The following is an 18,295-nucleotide window of genomic DNA, read 5'->3' as shown; positions in this document are numbered from 1 at the left end:
CACTTGCAAAATTCTTACTAAGCTGGTATTTTTATGGTGATTGAGGTATAAATTAGTTTGAAATTTGTTCATGGCAAAGTAAACATAAAATGCTCAGATTTTTTAATACCTTTTGCTTTTTTTAATTGGAAAATACTGCAGCGGAGAAGAGCATGATTCGTAATACTGTAATATAATTCTGTTTTTTTCATTTATGTGATGATTGGAATGATGTGGTATAACAGATAGCCCACGCTGTAAACAGAAGATAGTAATATCAGGGAATAATGTGAATGGGAGTTTGCTTTACCTGGAGACTTTTGTATTTCATATTACGTTATTAGGCTATTCATGTACAATTCCTGCATATTTTTAGCTCCGAGCAAGCTGGTTATAAATGTTGTCATCTTGCAAAAGCAGTTAGGACAAGGTGGATAGATCATGTTTTTCTTTGTTTTCCTTATATTCTTTGCACTTTTGACTCTTTTTGCAGTCAGCTTAACTGCTTGTTTGAATTTGACAGTTCAAGTTATATCCTAAGCTGTAATTGACACACCTTTTCTATAGTTGTATTTGTCCTGTTTTAATTAGGTGGGACAAGTCACAACTAACCTTAACACACACAAAAATTTTTATGTTTAAAAATCATCTGTAAATACATTCAAATTGGAAATTAAAAGGTGATTTCTAATTGTTGAAGGAGTGAGGCTTTGGAACAATTTTGGAATAGACTTGGGAGGAGGAAAGCTTACTGGTCTTAAGATGGAACCTGATACACAGTAGTGTTACTGGAGTCCAGACTTCATGCCCATGAAGCTGACTTCTGCTTACAGATTTCAGATTAAACGAAAGTACTATGTTCAAGAATGAACGAAAACCTCAAAGCAATTCAAGCCCTATTTGTACATCACAAAGAAGGCTGGGGTGCTGCTGGAAACACACAGCTTGCTTATATTCATTTAATACTGCAGCTCTGTAAATTTAAAAGCTACTCAAAAAGGCAAAATTATGACGCCCTTTTCAATGCCTGTTTTAGGAGAAACTGCGGCTTGAAAGAAGCAAGGAATATAATCAGTATCTCAGGGATAAAGAAGAATGGAATGAAAGGCTAAGGAAATTAGGGAAGAAAAACACAGAGGTAATGCAGTTTTATCATTGACTTAAGACATACAAAGTAAGACAAAATAAGCAAAGAATGTCATTCAGTTAGGCCACAGATATATTAATATATCTAGCAAGTCTTGTTATAAATCATACAGTACAGTTTTTGATTCCTACTTCAGTCATGTCTGTCTGGTAGAATGATGCTTTAATTCTTTGTGTCTGAAGCAAGTCCCTGGATTGTTCTTGGTGATAAAAGTGGTGGCCAAAAAAGCCGTCTCTGGACAAAAATGTTAAAACTCCACACAGTGTTTCTTTAGCTTTTATTTGTAGTTGCTTTTTCCTTAGTCTGTGTGTCCAGTTCATGAGAAAGCAAGGCAAGTGCAGGCAGCTGTCCAGTATATGGTGCTGTTGATTTGTGAATAATAATAATAATAAAAAAAGTGCGGAATTGAACTCTGATTCTGATCTGAGGCCTTGATGTGTATGGCAGTAGGCAGCTAAGCACCACACAGCCATTCACTTGCTCAGTGCTGGGAGGGGAGAGAATCAGAAGGGTAAAAGTGAGAAAAGTCATAGGTTGAGTAAAAGCCAGTTTAATAGGTAAAGCAAAAGCTGCACGTGCAAGCAAAGCAAAACCAGGAATCCATTCACTACTTCCCACTGGCAGGCAAGTGTTCAGCCATCTCCAGGAAAGCAGGGTTCCATCATGTGTAATGACTGCTTGGGACAGCAAACACTATAACCCTGAACGTCCTTCCCTTCTTTCTTCTTCCTCCAGCTTTTAATTGCTGAGTATGGTGTCATATGGTATGGGATATGCCTTTGACCAACTGGGATCAGCTGTCCCAGATGTGTCCCCTCCCAACTTCTTGTGCACCCCACAGCCTTCTTACTGCTGGGGCAGCGTGAGAAGCAGAAAGCCCTTGATGGTGTTTTAGTACTGTTCAGCAGTAACTAAAATATCCCTGTGTTATCAATGCTGTTCACCACAAACCTAAAATATAGCCCCATAGAAGCTGCTGTGAAGAGATTTAACTCTATTCCAGCCAAAACCACTACAACAGTCGACAGAGGCTTTTTAGGTCTAAATAGCGAGACCCTTTGTTTTAGTAGTCTGGAAGCAAAATCTGAGAAAGTGTTTCTGCTGCCTGTTAATTGCAAAATCTTGTGTAGGATGGGTACATTCTCCGTTAAAATGTTGTTGTCTTAGTTTTGTGGTAGACTGTAATAATTTGGAACTGTCATCTAATGCAGGTTTGATTTAATAAGTCCTTCCACTTTTTTTTTGATACAGAAATTCTTAAGTGTATAGTAGCGTGAGAGCTAGGTTGTTCTATGAAGGGGCTTGTATTTGTACTCAAAACAGCTGAAAGTTTGTTGTCTTTCTTACAGCATTTGGCAAGTGCAAATACCTATGGATTTATAAGTTCTGTCTAAAAAAATGTTTCTGGTTTGTCTCCAGGAAGATTGTTTTCTTACAAGAAAGAACTTTTCCTCCAAGTGCATTGGAGTGTCATATAGATGAAAACTATTTTAATCTGTGAAGACAGCTGTAAGCAGTGTTCAGGCACCCTTTAGATGTTGGAATTCAGTATCTGATTCTTACTGGCTTCTTCAGGGGTTGGAGTGCAACACAACAGTGATCCTTAGGAAAGATGTGGTAAAAATGCAGCTTGTGTTTGTGTAACTGAGTCTATAGATCTCAAGATTTTTATGCATGTTTAGGCATTTGTTTCCTCAGCTGACTTACCTAATCAAATCTGTTTTGGGAGTCAGGGTTTTTTCTTTCTGCTTTGTTTGTCATCCCACTGGACGTTTACATTATATTTTTATTATTCTGTGTAGAAACAACTTTTCTGTCATAAAAGAAGTACCAGGAAGAAAACTTGGTGAGAATTTGTTGAGGTTCTTCAGTCCCGGAGGCGTATTTGACTTGGAGCAAGAGTCAAATGAATGGATCTCATGATTAACATATGTGACTTCAAGAGTTTGATCCAACAGTTTAGTTGCAGGGAACTTCTGGAAGTCAGGTAGTATAATTCCCTGCTGAGAACAGTGTTAACTTCCCAGCTAGATCAGGTTGGTCAGGCCTTAGCTGTTTGGGTTTTGAAAGGATGGAGATTCTACAGTTCCTCTGGGCAACCTGTTCCACCACTTGAACCACTTAATCTGAATCTCTTGCCCTCTGTATCCCATTAGAACTTCCTTTACTGCAACTTGGGACCACTGGTTCTTTGAAAACCATGATCCTGGCATTTCTGTAACTACTCTTTAGGTAGAGACTGCAATTATAGTTCCTCCTGCCCCTATACGTATTCTCCTTAACCTTCCTTTTCCAGGCTGAACAAACCCAGCTGTCACCTTCTTCATGAGCTCAGGTGCCTTAACCATCTCAGTAGCCATCCTCTGCTATTTCACCAGTTCATCAGTATCCATGGGGAGTGGGGGGAAACTAGGCACACTACACCAGAACCTTAATACTGAATAAACACTGAGCAGTGGAGAAGGATCACTTCCCTTGACCTGCTGACAACACTCTTGCTAATGCAGCCCCAGGGTGCAGTTGGCCGTCGCTCTGCTGACTCATGTTCTGCTAGTTGCCCATCACTAACCCAGGCCTCTTCTGCAAACTGCTTTCTAGATGCTCAGTGCCCAGCCTGTACTGATGCATGGCATTGTCTCAGGTGCAGAATTTTGCATTTGCATTTGTTGATCTTCATGATTTTTTTTTCGTCAGCGTTATCTCTCCAGTTTGTCAAGACTGTTCTGAGTGGTAATCATACCCTCTAATATATTGATTCCTCTTCCCAGTTTGGTGTCATTTCCATTTTTAATTTATTTTTCATTACATTTTGTAATGTATGAGTTACTGTTATCTTTATTCCAGAGGTGGAAGGTTAGTGCATAGAAATACTACAGGATTGTTTCAAAACCATGTTGTTTGCTAGAACTGTGTATTGAACACTGGTCCAGTGTGTCATAGGGTGTTTTTTCATCCCCTAAACGGTCCTCCTTCATAGTAACATCTCTTGGGGAGCAAAGAAGTGGATTAAGAAATGGTCTGGTTCATGTGTTGTGCTCATGGGTAAGAAGCATTACGGACTTGCCTGAATCTGAATAGAATAAAGGTATCTTGTCTCTTGATGAGGTATAAAGTTCAAGGTGTTTTTTTATTCTTTGTGCCCCTGAATCTGGAGGTCAAATTAAAGTTTGTAAAAGGCCCATCAGGATTGATAGCCTTTAAAAAAGAGGAAGAGTGTTTTGTTGGTTTTTTTTTCCTCAAGGAAAAAAAAAATCCTAGCTATTAAGCCTTCCTTGAAGTATTTTTCTGGCTCCCCTCCTGCCTTTTCTCCAGTACCCGTTTAGGGATTGTTTGAAGAAATAAAAAACCACATTTTCGCTTGTGATTTGGTTATATTCAGATCTTCTAATACTTTTTTTCTCTTAAACAGAATGAGATGGACAGGAATAAAAAACCTGTTACCAGGCTCCAGCGAGAACTGCATGCAGAAGTACAGCCCCGTAATACAGGTGCAGAACCTCCCAAGAAGGATGCCTTCACTTCTACAGAAGCTTATGAAGAGCTGCTATATAAGAGATGGCTGGAGGAAGACAGGTATCGTAGGTTAGACGATGAGGTTGAATCAAGAAGTCGACTACTAAATAGAAGATTTGATGAAGACTTGGATGTTCCTGGTAGAAGATACCGTGAATTTGCTAGACAATCTGTAATTCCTATTAGGAAGCATCATAGACTTGATGAGGATCATGATTTTGATAGAAGATACTACAGAATGGACTATGATCCTGAGACAAGTGAAGAAATGGACCCTAGATTTAGAAGTGAAAGTGCTTTTGACAGAAAAACTCCCCGGATTTTTTATACTAAAAGGTATTCTTAATTCTGTTTTCTCCTTTATTTTCCATAGTGCTTGTTGACAGCTATGGTTTGCTCTCATTGAAAATTAGACAAGATTCCCATGTGAAAGCAGGACTTTTGTACTTAATTTAAAAAGAAACTCTGTGATAATTTTTAGAAAAAATTATGTGAAAATTGTACCAGTACCTAAGACAATACATTAGGGATTATTTTATATATTATGGCAAAACAAGGATACTGGAGAAATTATCCCAGGAAAAGAAGCTCACAATTCATTTTTATGAAGAGTAGTTTGGCAGAAAACATGTTAAGTATTTAAGAGCAAAGCTCTGTGCTGGGAACCCAAGATTACATATACATATACATCTATAATAGTTACAGCAAGTCGATTTTCAATTCAGATTCCAAAATTGGTTTGAGCTTCAATTTTCAGTACCTGCCACTACATGTTAGAAATGTAAAATTATATTTTTTTAAGAAATGTCTTTTTTACTGCATCTCTTGCTAAATGGCGGACTTTAAACATATGCATAGATGAACCAAATCCTGATGGTGTTAATAGGTGCCAATATCAGTAATAACTACACAATCTGAATAAACATTTAAGAAAACCCAACCCAAAATAAAGAGGGTGTTTCAGATAAATCATTCAGGAGGAAAACTGCTGTTATGTACTGTTCATTATTAAATAGTCATTACTGTGTTAACTGATAAATCAATTTTGGTACTTGGATCTAAGTTATTCTTTCTCTTCTAACTTGCTTATTTAAAAAAAAAAAAACAACATAACTTTCCCAATCATTCAGGGTTTGGCAGTCTGGCCACCTTCAGTTATTTCATTGCAAGAACCATCTGCTTTCAAAAGTAGATGGGTTGTGGTGTGAAATAGTACCAAACTTGAAACAGATTTGTTTTATACAGCTACATTCAAATGAAATAAAGCAGTACAGCTTTTTGTAAATAATTTTTAAAAAGGTGCTTGAAGAGTGTTCATTTATTCACTTGACAGATCTTGGGAATACTAGTGTTGTAGATTGCTTTTTTTTTTTTTTGTGCCTTTGCGTTAAGCTTGTTGCCAGAATTGTTTTCCTGCAGTTGCTTCAATGAAGGAAACACCAATGTCTTTCCTTTGTTAGGCAAAACAACCAGTTCTTTTTCCTAGAATTAACACATCTAGAAAAAACAGAAGGCAAATTGTGCTGCTCTTAACAGTGTTAAATATTACCATGGTGTTTCATTGTTCATTGCTGGTGGACTGATTAAATGATCTTTTGAGTTACTGTTTACAGGGATAATTTTCTGGATAGTACTGCAAATCAGTAACTGGGAAAAACAAACCCTAAAATGCACTTCTACTGCAAAAGTGTTTTCTGAATTGAATGAAGTCATGCTTCTGGTTCCGTTTCAAATGCCAATAGACTTAAAATAACTTCTATACAAAATTAGCTTTTGATAGTCTTTCTCAGCCTTTTAAAAAAATGTAAAGGAATTAAGTGACTATGGAGGAAAGGAAGTGTCTGGAAGCATTTGGGAGATGCAGACTAAATAAATGAGTTATTTCAGAGTTTCTGACTGTATGTACAGATGTGCTTCTAAACCCATGTATTTATTCATACAGGGTTTCTGAAAAAGACTAGCAAATGGAAATTGTGGTTGAATAGGTAGCAGGCACAAGATTGCCCTCTTTTTGCTGAATGAGATTCACAGAAGAGAATGCAAAATGCAAAAAATGTTCCATCCTGTAGTGTAATATTGGTAGAAATGAGCACAGGAGGTTCTAGGGTAGGGTGGTCTTGTCCTACAGCTTTTCAGAAAGAGAAGTGTTAGAAGCTGGACCTGGTGTCTAACAAAGATAACCAAAATGTCCGTATTTTTGAGACTAATAGCAACCTTAATCATCTGTGTTACTTAACTCCCAGAAGGATGAATGTCCCCTTTTTTCTGGGTAGCTGTTTACCTCTGTCTAATACAATTGGACACAAAGTCTGATATTTAAATAGAAATGAACATTTGATGAAGTTTGAGGGTTTGCTTTGTTTCTCAATATATACAGAATTATATTTGTAAAATATCAGCAAGGCAGGTGTTTGAACCAACAATAGACAGTATCATATTGAATAGAAATATACTGCTAGTTCTTAGTTATTCCGGAAAACATTGATGGTGCTTACATAAATGCCTGTGACCCATATATCACTAGACAATTAATTGCTTATTTGGAGAGGCCTCTGAAAGAGGTTTAGTTCCAGTTTTCTTCTTTTTAAAAGGAAGTACAGAAGATAGTCTTACCTTTGTTATTGGCAATCTTGGTGCATCTTCTTAGAAGTTGCTGGACCATCATCTGAATTGCCTGAACTTACATTTGTACACAAGGTTTGTTTTTTTGGGTGTGTAGTTTCTACTTTGCTGAATTTTTATTGACAGTTACCTTTTTTTATTAAATGTGCTTTGTAATCTATTACTTTTTTTCTGCTTTACCTTTTATGAACTATATTCAGCCTTTCTTCAGGAAGGAGAAGTGCATCTGTTAGTTACTGACAGCTTAGCTTCTGAAGAGTGAGCATTTTTTTCTAAATTTCAGGCAAAGTCAACTTTTCCAGAACACATTTGATTCATGACAGAAGCTAAATGCATAAGGGGCAATGTTTTTGTTTGCTATAGTAAAGTTTTTATGTTTTAAAATGAACTTTATTAGTTTGGAGAGGCAGGTGTTTGTAATGGGACTTTTCAGAAGGTTTCTGTTTTGACGGAGCTGCAAGGACTGTGACATATTTCAGCAAATAAAAATGGTGAGAGGAAGTGCGAAATGTTCTGGTTCTTACAAGTGGAATGCTTTAGTCCATTCCCAGCAGCCAGGTCTGTCCTGCGAATAGGATACAGCTTCTTGACTGATTTGGGCTAACATGTCAGGGCCTGCCATGCTAAGCTTGCTGCTTTTTACAAAAAGGGTCACCTCTTGAATCCCAAGGTTTGTTTCTTTGCTTCTTCCCTGCATCCTTTCATCATGCTGTGGACTAGGCTTTCTATTCCTGACTGTGTTTCAGTCTTATGTGACCAGCACTGTAAGTAGCAGATTGATTGTTATCAAAAAGATACCTTGATCATGAAAGAAGGTCATGTTATGCCAGAAAGATGGATGTTGTTCTTGTAGATGGTTAAGATGCCAAATCACTGTTTAATAATCTGCTTGCATCCTTTTGCCTTTGATTATGGGCTTTTATTTAAATTACAGAGATGAACAGAGCTTTGGATCTTTTTACGTAAAAGAATCAGATGAGGTTTTTTCTATGCTTACCTAGTATTTTTTTGGTGTGCTTAATAGGAAGTCCATGGCTTTGTCCAGCTCTGGAAAATATATAACTTTGTTAGCATCTGTTAGGTACTATCTTTTTCATTGAATACCTGTCTATTCTTGCCTTATTTTATCAAGGTATCTTGAAGTTCTTATTAAAAAGTAGTTAATTTGCAATGCAGGAAAAGCCTGTAAATTCAACAACCCCAGATCTTGTCAGGAAAGGCTCCCTTGTGTACATAAATTTTTGGAATCTTTGAAATTACTTGAAGCTTCAATTACATTACTTCATATGTAGATGATTAGAATTTTTGTATCCTGAATTCTGAATTTTTGTATTCACCATGTTACCTGTCTTTCATCTTGATCAAAAGCTACCTCTTTCTTTTAAATGGTATCAGGTGTACAGTGAAGGATAGGTTGTCATTAAAGAAGCTTTTCATATCTGAATTAACTGTTTCACCAGATTTGCCCATTAGCTGTGTGCTGAAACCTGTTACAAACTTTGGCTCCTGGGGATTAAGAGCAGCAAGATCTGTTTCAGTTAATGCAGTGTGAATGCTGGATGCGCTTCAGCTTTCAAAACTCTTAAACAGACTCAATAGATAAAGGCTGCATGAAAGCAAGCTTGGAAATTCAAGTCCAGAGAGAGAGCTGCCTTGACAAATGCTAGCAAAGTGAATTATTTCTAGAAATTTTGTGTAATATTTTCAGAACTGGTTCTGCTGTCCAGTGTGCAATCAGGCTGAGACTCCTTTTGTGCAAAACTGCTGGACCTTCCATTTCAGATTGGATGTTTTTAGGCAAGCACAGCTGAATGTTTTCTGTTTTTTTTAAGGCCCTATCTGGATGGAATCGTAAGAGATCTACCTGCAGATCATAGAGATGAATTAAAGGAGAAAGCATGTGTGCAGCAGACCTCAAGAACTGGAAATTCTAGGTGTGGTATGCAGTTTATTTTTTTGATAACTGCACTACAAATTCATAGTTAAAGGAGAATGTTTGAAAGACAAGTATCGTGTCTGAAATGGCTGATAGTTTTTCCTGCAGCTAGGATGCAGTAGAACAAGAAAACCATGTTTCCTTTGAGAACAGTTACTAAAGCTTGCATGCCGGTTCTCTTTTTGAAGCAATAGTTCACGTATTCTCCAGCTGAAGACTTAATGGTTAGAATGACATGGAATCCTTTTTTGATAGTTGTACAATTCCTTTTTTTCCTTCTTGTCGTGATTTTACAAGTCCTGAAGTGATCTAAGTGGATGAGGCAGAAGCAGAACACTTGTAAAGCCCTTATATAAACTCCTGACTGGCACCACTCAGACTGTCAAAGTGCTCAACGAGTGTTTCTGATTGCTTCAGAAACTACAGGCAAATGAGAACTCTGAGAAGCACCTTTTTTTCAGGCCATTTCTTCTTTTGCTTGCGTATTTCTTTGGATTTCAGGAAAGCTGTTTGTCATAAATGTATCACTTAGTGATGTAAGTGCATCTATCATGTTTCACACAGATTGCAAGTAATTCTCAAGTTTGATCTTTCCATTTTCTTTTTTGTCTTTGCCAGAAATCGGGTACAAATTAGTGCTTCAGCTAACGAACTGGCCAAGCGTGCAGCTGAAATACCGTATACAACAGGCCTTGTTCTTGGTATGTATAAAAACCGAACTAATGAACTGAGTGAGCCTTTCTTTGTGTATTTTACTTTTCTTTGGGATTAAGTAAAAACCTGAAAAATTAGCTTTTTCTTTGTGCTAGTTGTTCCCAAGGCTGGTAAATAAATATTAATTACATAGAGAAAATAAAAAAGGAAAACTATTCCTTGTTCCCCTTAATGTAACTCATCTTTCTAACTAATTTTGAAGAGCCCAAGTTTATTCTTAGATGGAAATGGTCCTGTTCACAACCTTGTGCAAGATCAAATTATTGTGATCATCTTTTACTGCTTAAATAGAGCCATAAAATTTAGCAGAGAGCATTATTATTGAGCATAGCAGAGAGAAATACTGTTAAAAACAGCATTCCTAGTTAAATTCAGAAAAAAGTCAGAAAATTACGAGGCAAGACTAAAAGATCTGTAGTAGTTCTTCAAATGGGAGCCTTTGAAGGCAAGCTAGATTTGAATTGTGGAAAAATTGACTAACTGTTGTCAGAATAATTTCTATATTTTTACTTTTGAACTTACCTGATCTTCAGTGCTGTATGTGGCAGGTAAATTTTTTGGAACTGTTTAAAGGCAGTATTAAACCAGTGGTGTTGTAATGGTCAGTGGCTCTGATGTGTTCAGTCATCTTGTTTGTAGTAACTTGAGTACATGAAGCTGTGAATTTGTATTCCTAGCAGTCCTGGTTAGGAGCAGAATATTGTTAACTGTGTCATATAAAGATTAAGTGGATTAAAACTTGAAATTTTTGGAAATGAGAAGTGGTTTCATAGTCCCAAAAATCAGAGACCATGAGGTTATTTTGAAATTTTAGTCACTTGACAGCCCTAGCACAATAATTGAATAAAAAATTCAGTCAGTCATGCCTCCTGAGTGGTGGTTGGTTTAGTTTGTTTGCAGCTTTCTTCAGTTTATTGTTCAGGTCTGCTTCACTGGAGATCTACAGTGACTTTGTGTATGGAAATATGTTAGGAGTCCCTGTGTCTGATAGTCATACTATATAGAAAGTGGTGGTGATGGGGTTTTTTGTTTTAAAATAATAGAAGGCTCCATGCTTATTGTGGCAGAACTGCTACAAGTTAAAAGTTTTTTTGAGTTCCTCAAAATCCACGTGAGATGTTATCGCTGTGTTCTTTTAGCAAAATACTGACAGATTTATATATGTAATTCTCAGTAGCCATGGGAACTATCCTAAACGTGGAGCAATTTGCTTTCCTCCCTGTGGGTTTAACTCTCTTCTATTTTAATTTTCATTTTCACCCAGAGCAGTGCCTTGTAATTTTGGAATGCCATAGTGTATCTTCCTTAGTTGAGTGTGTGTGTGTGGGGTTAAGTAACTTTTTTTAGTTGCTGTTGTATCACATTTCTTTGAAATTTGTAGCTTCCTGACTATAAAAAAACAGGCAAACTAGGAAAATAGTAATGAAAATTTTAGTAGTTTTTGATCATCATGTTCCAAACAAACTGCATATTAAGACTAGTTTTTTGGGGTCTTTTTGTCATTAAAGATGAAGAGTTCTTACTCACATTCCCAGATCATATACTCTCCTGTGTTTCATGTTTTAAATTGACTGAAATGCAATGCTTTTGTCCCATACTTTTTGTGCATTGTGTGGAGCATTTATGCAGATGTGTGGTCATTTCCATTAGGCTGTCAGGACCCAGAACATCTCCAAAGGAAAAAAGAGAAATACAGGCAAGAACTAATAGAACAGATGGCAGAGCAACAGCGAAATAGGAGACGGTAATGGATAGTTACTATATTTTTAAAATATAATGGCTGAAATATAAAGGAATTTCATGAATTCAGTGTAGTAAGAATAATTTTCATTCAGCTGAGGAATTCCAGCTAGCTAGGTAATACTGTTTCCAATTAAGCTCATTGGCATGAGACCTTTTAATTTTTAATAAACAAACCCACCAGCTTTCAGTGGAACAAAGGAAAAAAACAGATTTTTTTAATTTTTAAAAAATTTAGTTCCTTGTGGGTAAAGAAGCTCTAACTGAAATTGCCTTTTTTGCTGGTACAGGAGTGTCTAATTACTTTGCAAAGTTGAAAATTAATCTTGTTTTGTCTTCCAGTTTAGGAAAGTAACCTGTCACTTTAAAAGCACATGAGCATCTGGCTTATGCATAATAATAAAATATTAATTTCTTGCTTACCTATTAGTAGCTGTGTGCTGAATGATAGTATGGATGCATAAAGACACACAGTGATATTAGTGAAGGGATAAGGAAATAAAAAAAATTACTGTTGATGGTTTCACCGTGGTGAAAAATTGTACATGCTGAACAAGCCTGAGCCCTGAAATTACAATATAGTACTTATTGCTGTACTTTTGAATCATTCATTTCACTATGTTTATTATAAACTTCTTGCTGTATCATGAATAAAGATCAATTTTTAAGAAGTATCCTGAAAGGTTGTAGTAAAAAGCAATGTGGTGGTTTGTCCTTTATAGTAGTTGTTTTTTGTTAGGTGGAATAGATGATAGCCAGATACTTCTCAAGTGTTCTGTTTGTTTACAAATAAATATAAAGTATCAGTCTTCCCTGATTCCAGAAAAAATCAAGTGGAATCATGTCTTTGGTTGTCATGTATTTTCAGATTTATTTTAAATACAGAGTTATGAGGTCTGTGCTTTGAAAGAATGAGTATAATTGTTACTGCTTTCTGATTTGATCCTTTTTTTGTTTTGTTTCTTAAAACCAGTGAGAAGGAACTTGGGCTCTCAGTTGCTGCTTCGGGAGTTCAAGACCCAGAAAAGATGGTAAGGAACTTGGGGTTTTTTTTCCACCTATATAGACTTTTTTTTTTTTATTACATGTACAGTGTGGTTCCTCAGTCACAAAACTGTGTGGGACTTTTATAGGATGATAAATGTTGTGGGTTTTTTCTAATAGGGCTTTATCATAGAATCAAATTGAAGTCAAGGATTTTAAGGTTGTAACTAATTACACATGCTTTCAAAAGCTTAAGAGGAAAATATTTTCATGGAAGTTACCAAATGTTTTCTTTTGCTGTGACCAAGTGGAAATTTTGTACAAGCAGTGTGTCTCATGGAAAAAACAGTGTTCAGTGGTAGCCTGTACATGCAAACATTAGTAACCTTTCTTTTGGAATGTTAAGTATGCTGCAGAAAGTTTTTGCTCTTTTTCAGTTAAAAAAAAAATCCAGTTGTTTTGCAACCAAGTTGATCTCCTTGTAGCAATTTTTAATTTCAGATTTGTAATTCTTTTTTAAAAAAACTGCCAAATGTAGCGTTCAGGATTACAAGCATTTTTTATGGGGTTTTGTAAAACGCCAGATGTTTAATATTGTGCTGCTTGTAAGACTTAATGCAGAGTTACTACTGTTTCTACTTCCTTGGTGAGGTGATTATTGTACTAAGAAGTTTGATTAGCATATATGGAGTAGATTGTCGGCGCTAGTAACATTACAAGCAGACTGATTGTCACAGAACTAGTAGGATTTGCGCGTGTTTGCTAAGTGCCTGAAGCCATTGCATCTTGAGTGCAGTAGAGATCTGCTGTTGGAGATGTAGGACAGGTAACTTTCTCAAGCAGGAATAAACTGGTTATGAATTTAACTGGTTACTACTTTAAGGTACAAACGGTGCTGCTTTTTCAAGGAGGCTACAATGCAGAAAGTTGTGCCGTTTCTGGAGAGTTCAGCAGAGGGGAAAGGAGTTCTTACTTTCTAGAAATTGAGCATGAATGAATAGCTGTAAGATGCTATTAGTCAGCCTGTGAGGCAGGAGAATGAGAACACATGTAGATAAGCAATGAAGCTGAAACAAAATTCTTCCTTCTAAATGGGGAGGGGGAATGCTGATGGGTGATCTGGCTGCATGTTCCTGCCCTCTGCTTAAAGTATCTGTAATGCTTGTTTGATCCCTCCTGTGAACTAATTCAGCTTGGTAAACTGGCAAAAGTCTGAATAATTTTTGCTGCTTTAGTTGGCTTAGAAAGGTTGCTGATTAGGGATTCAGATGGTGAAGGGGAGAGGGATTGAGTGTACGGCTGGGAGCCAGGCAGGAAAAGAGGAAAAACTGAGCAGAGGATGCCGGCTTTTCTGGCGCAGCAGGCTGCAAGGTCAGCGTAAACAGTTATGTCTAATCAAAGCTCACTAGGCAGAAGCATGCTGTGCTGCAGTACTCTATATACTGTACACATCTCGGTCAGAGACTGAAAAGTGCCTGTTGCAGGAACAAAATTATTTCCAGAGGAAGTCTAGGGCATGTATAATGTTTTAAAACCATTCATTTAGCTGAAAGCCTTCAATTAGTAGAATTGCTACATTCATTAAGCATCAGTCACTGTTAGCTTTAAATTGCCTCTCAGGAAGAGATTCTAATTAGGTGGATTTCTTGATTAATTACAGGTTGGTTAAATAGCAATGCCTGATTAAGAACCTAGAAATGTAGACTGTTGTATATGCTGCTTGTTTAAAATAAAACAATCCCCAGGATGAACTGAGTTACCATAGTCACATCTGAAATTAGCTACAGAGCTGAAATCCTTGGGGCACTTCGGGAGCAGTTCACATTAAACTTGTAGTGAGAAAAGCTGTTTTAAATCTTCTGCTGAAGACACTGGATTTGAAAAGACAAATAAAAAAAGTCTATAGACTGCTTTATAATTTAATTGCTGTAGCTTATATCTGTTACCTATTTTTGTATTCATAGGTAGATATTTGAAGTTAATTGTTATAAATAAATGCTCATGTTTAGTAGGTTCTGAGAATTTTAATCTTACCACTGTAGTTCATGGTTTAGTGCTAACTGCCTTGTATGTACTGTCTTGCAGCTAAGTGATAAGGAGGTAAAGATTTAATATTTTGCTGAAATACTTCTGTATTGTAGGGTATATGGTTTAATGTTAGATATTAGATATTCAGTGATTGCTGGTGTTACTTTGAATGCATGTTAATTGACGTACTACAATGTTAGGACCAGTACATTCAGAAACAATCTGTTTTAGTTTTACAATGCGTAATTATTTTTTTCTGATCTCTATTATACTGACTCACTTAAACATTAAAATACTGATGCAGAGCATCTGGTGTAAGGGCTTTCTGGGTGTGATAGGATAGTTCTGAAACTGACTTGCATGTCTTTGCATTATTTGCATGTTGCCTTCGACTTTCTTCTGAGGCTGCTGTTTATCAATAAACATTTGATACTTTCATTTTAAAAAGAAAACCCCCAAAATTTTGTAATTGTTGTGGCTGAAAAATTTAATACAAGAACTTAAAAAATAAAATGATGGTATTGCAAGGAAATGTTTATTGTAAAAAGTCTCAGTATGTGTTTGATTTTAGTTTTTACTGATTATGAGCTAGTTTAATCTTGGAGTGGTGGGGAGGGATTTCAGAAACTTTTCCTATGCATAGTATGAGAATGCTGTCCATGCAGGAAACTGGCAGCTGTCAATAACCTGTACTACAGACAACTGGGGAAATATCTTTTCTGGTCAATAACTAGAACCATGTATTTCCTGAAACCTGCCATAGAGGTTGGTTTTTGTAAGTCTGTGATACTACAAGGAATTCTAGCATGTTTATTAGACTTCCCATAATTCCTTAGGAGAAAAACCCGCACAGGAATTTGAATAGCTGGTCGGGACCCAGTGAAGTGTTTAACACAACCTAAATGGAGGTTCAGGATGATTCCTATTACTAGCAAAGTAACCGTTTTGGGTTTTGTCTCTTTTTCTATTTTTTTTCCCTTCAGCTAAATAGATTGAAGCAGTTTGGCTTGACAGCGAGAACTTCTGAAGTGAAAGTACCTCCTGAAAGGCCTAGTGTGGCTTTCCGAACTCCAGTGCCCATCTCCTCAGCCTCTCCAGTGAATGAAGACTTTCACAGGGGGCTAGCCAGCACTCTTGGTGAAATAGCAGCTCCCAGGTGCTTCACCATCATGTTCATTTTGCATCTTAAATAAGATTGTTGTTAAGCATGTTACTACTGTGAAGGTAGAGTTCAGTCCTGCTATTGATCCTTCTCGAAGGAACCGATGAAGGTCAAAATAGAATTTTGACAATTAACAGAAAACTAAACTATTATGCGCCGAAATAAATTTTTAGGGTCTATTTCTTTACAGTTTATTTTGAAAACTCTAGGGAGGCTGGATTATCTGTGAAGACAGTCTCTCTTAGTGGATGTTTATGTAGAATAAGGTTCATGCCGTAGAAGTTGTGTCCATGCCTGCAATATTGAACCATGTTCCAAGAATGCTTGGGCACATGCCCAGCAGTGTCCGTATTGTTAGAAGGCTGGCGTGGCATGAGTTTGGCCCCTATCACTTAAGTGATTTCCCTGGGCTAATGTCGGGAATGCAGTGTAGGCATCAACAGCTTCCACTAGACTGTGACTGAGACTAAACGAGAGAGAGGGAGAAGGAGCTTCAGGCATGTGGCTGAAGCTGTGCCGTGCCACTTGCCCTTTGACCAGAGACTAGTCCTTGGGTTGTTTTATTTACTGTTACTGATGTGACCAGTAAGTATCATTAACTGAACCAGTTAAAGAAGCCATGCCTGGTTTATGTTCTTTGGATCTCTGGAATAGCGTGGGTTCATGTACTGCTCCATAAGGGAAGGTTAAGTCCCTACTGAGGCTTACTGTATATTATTCCTGTATGGCAGTAATGAGAGGTCTTGGAGTGAGCTAATTCTAGAATTTTCTCATAGAGAATTCTCCCCTCTGCCCCCAGCCCCTTCCCTACCTCCCTCCTTCCCTTTTTCCTTTTGATGATCTCTTTTCAGTTGTACAACAAAACATGTTCCTTTTTTCTTTAAGGCTTGCACCAATGCCACCGCCTCCACCACCAGTTTTGACAGACAACTGTAGAACGCCTTATGATGATGCATATTACTTCTACGGGGTTAGGAATCCATTGGATCCCAATCTTGCATGTTGTAAGTTGATGAATTTAGGTGGATTGGTGGTTAGAATGACTCGGATGACTGCTTTTAATCTGGTTAAATGATGAATAATGTAGAACTAATAACAGCACTTGAAATCCATTTCTTAATCTGTATTGAAAAGTAGGCTTTTTTCCAGTACTGGTTTTGAATGAAGTAGGTTTCTTCAGCTGCAGTAGTGGCTACGGCTTCCAGAAATCTTGTTCATTGCTTGAACAAGCTCTAGTCTCAGCTACTTAGCCATTACTCCTCCTACATAATTTTCTTTATAGTTTTGATAATCAAACCATTATTTTCTATAATTGCTTAAATCATATAATTGATTACATGTTTAGGTGTTGTTACAATTTCAGATATAATGTTAAATATTTTTAAAGAAACTGTATGAAGTAATCAAACTTTAAGAACTCTTTTTTTATCTACCCTTTGACTGCTGCTTCTTGATTTCATGAGTGAAACAACTGTGATGGGTGTGGAGGGACTCGATTGTGTGGTTTTGTGTTTTCCTGCTTTTCCCTCAAAAAAGCAGAAATACTTTTAAGAAGTTGTGCTATCTTTGTAGAACTTGCAATAATAACTCTTGTATGACTGATTTGATTAAGATTGGTATCCACTGAGGAATTTTAGGAATGCTAGAGATTTAAGAGCAGAAGTTTTTAGAGTATTATCTTTTTCCACAGTGTAGATTTCTTACTATCTTGAAATGTAGTAGCTTATGGTTTAAGACTTTTTTGTTTTGTTTTGGTTTTAAATAATTCCAGGCACCTTTTTTACTTTTTCTTTGTAATCTTATTTTCAGTCCACAGTTCTAACTCATAGAAGTTTTGGGGTTTGGGGGTGGGTGGATGGGGTGTTTGGAGGTGGTGGTGGCTTTTTTTTTGGGGTGGGGGGGTGGGTGCTGATTTGTTTTTTCTTGGCATTCTATTTTGTTGTTGCGTGTGTTTGGTTTTTTTTACCCTTGTATCAATATAACCTCTAAGGTAAAATGGCTTACAGTTTACAGAGTACTAAAGAAACTAATACCTAAAATTCACATACGAGAGTTAGGTTGTCTTAAAGCTTGTTGTCACAAACTGGAATATTGCTAATGCTTAAAATTTGAAAGTGTGAAATTGTTTTAGAGATGCATCTTTTACTGTCTCGAACACAAGCAGTACTATGCACGGTCATGCCAAGCCCTGCTGTGGCAGGATGCTGCAGGCCCCATGTCAGTAAGAGTACAGATGCCAAACGCACTGCATTTCTGTAGGAGGCCATGGGGCTGGCCTTACAATAGGCGACACATTTGGAAAGCATGAGGGCAAATGTTACATTAAGTGCATTATTTCTTAGTTCATTGTAGAATATGTTAATGAAGACATTTGTAAATTTTTAAGGGATTTAGTTGAATTTAAGAAATAGGTTTGTACCTTGGCATTGTATTTCTTGGTCTAGAGGGTGTTAAGGATTAGCTAAGTTTG

At 36.9% G+C, this 18,295-nt stretch overlaps 1 protein-coding gene across 3 annotated transcripts in view; it reads left to right on the top strand.

Annotated features, from left to right (window-relative positions):
* Positions 1 to 18,295, top strand: part of CSPP1 (centrosome and spindle pole associated protein 1) — a 63,924-nt gene that overhangs the window by 16,676 nt on the left and 28,953 nt on the right. For all 3 annotated transcript variants that reach the window (XM_080380383.1, XM_080380382.1, XM_080380381.1), the window contains 8 exons: positions 1,016 to 1,117; positions 4,536 to 4,975; positions 9,094 to 9,195; positions 9,816 to 9,898; positions 11,562 to 11,655; positions 12,625 to 12,682; positions 15,647 to 15,819; positions 16,711 to 16,829. In XM_080380383.1, the coding sequence (XP_080236509.1) occupies positions 1,016 to 1,117; positions 4,536 to 4,975; positions 9,094 to 9,195; positions 9,816 to 9,898; positions 11,562 to 11,655; positions 12,625 to 12,682; positions 15,647 to 15,819; positions 16,711 to 16,829 (1,171 nt within the window). The remainder of the gene's footprint in view (positions 1 to 1,015; positions 1,118 to 4,535; positions 4,976 to 9,093; positions 9,196 to 9,815; positions 9,899 to 11,561; positions 11,656 to 12,624; positions 12,683 to 15,646; positions 15,820 to 16,710; positions 16,830 to 18,295) is intronic.

The sequence above is a fragment of the Falco punctatus genome (assembly GCF_963210335.1).
Source record: "Falco punctatus genome assembly, chromosome: 3".
Classification (NCBI taxonomy): domain Eukaryota; kingdom Metazoa; phylum Chordata; class Aves; order Falconiformes; family Falconidae; genus Falco; species Falco punctatus.
This window is presented reverse-complemented; position numbering and strand designations above follow the sequence as displayed.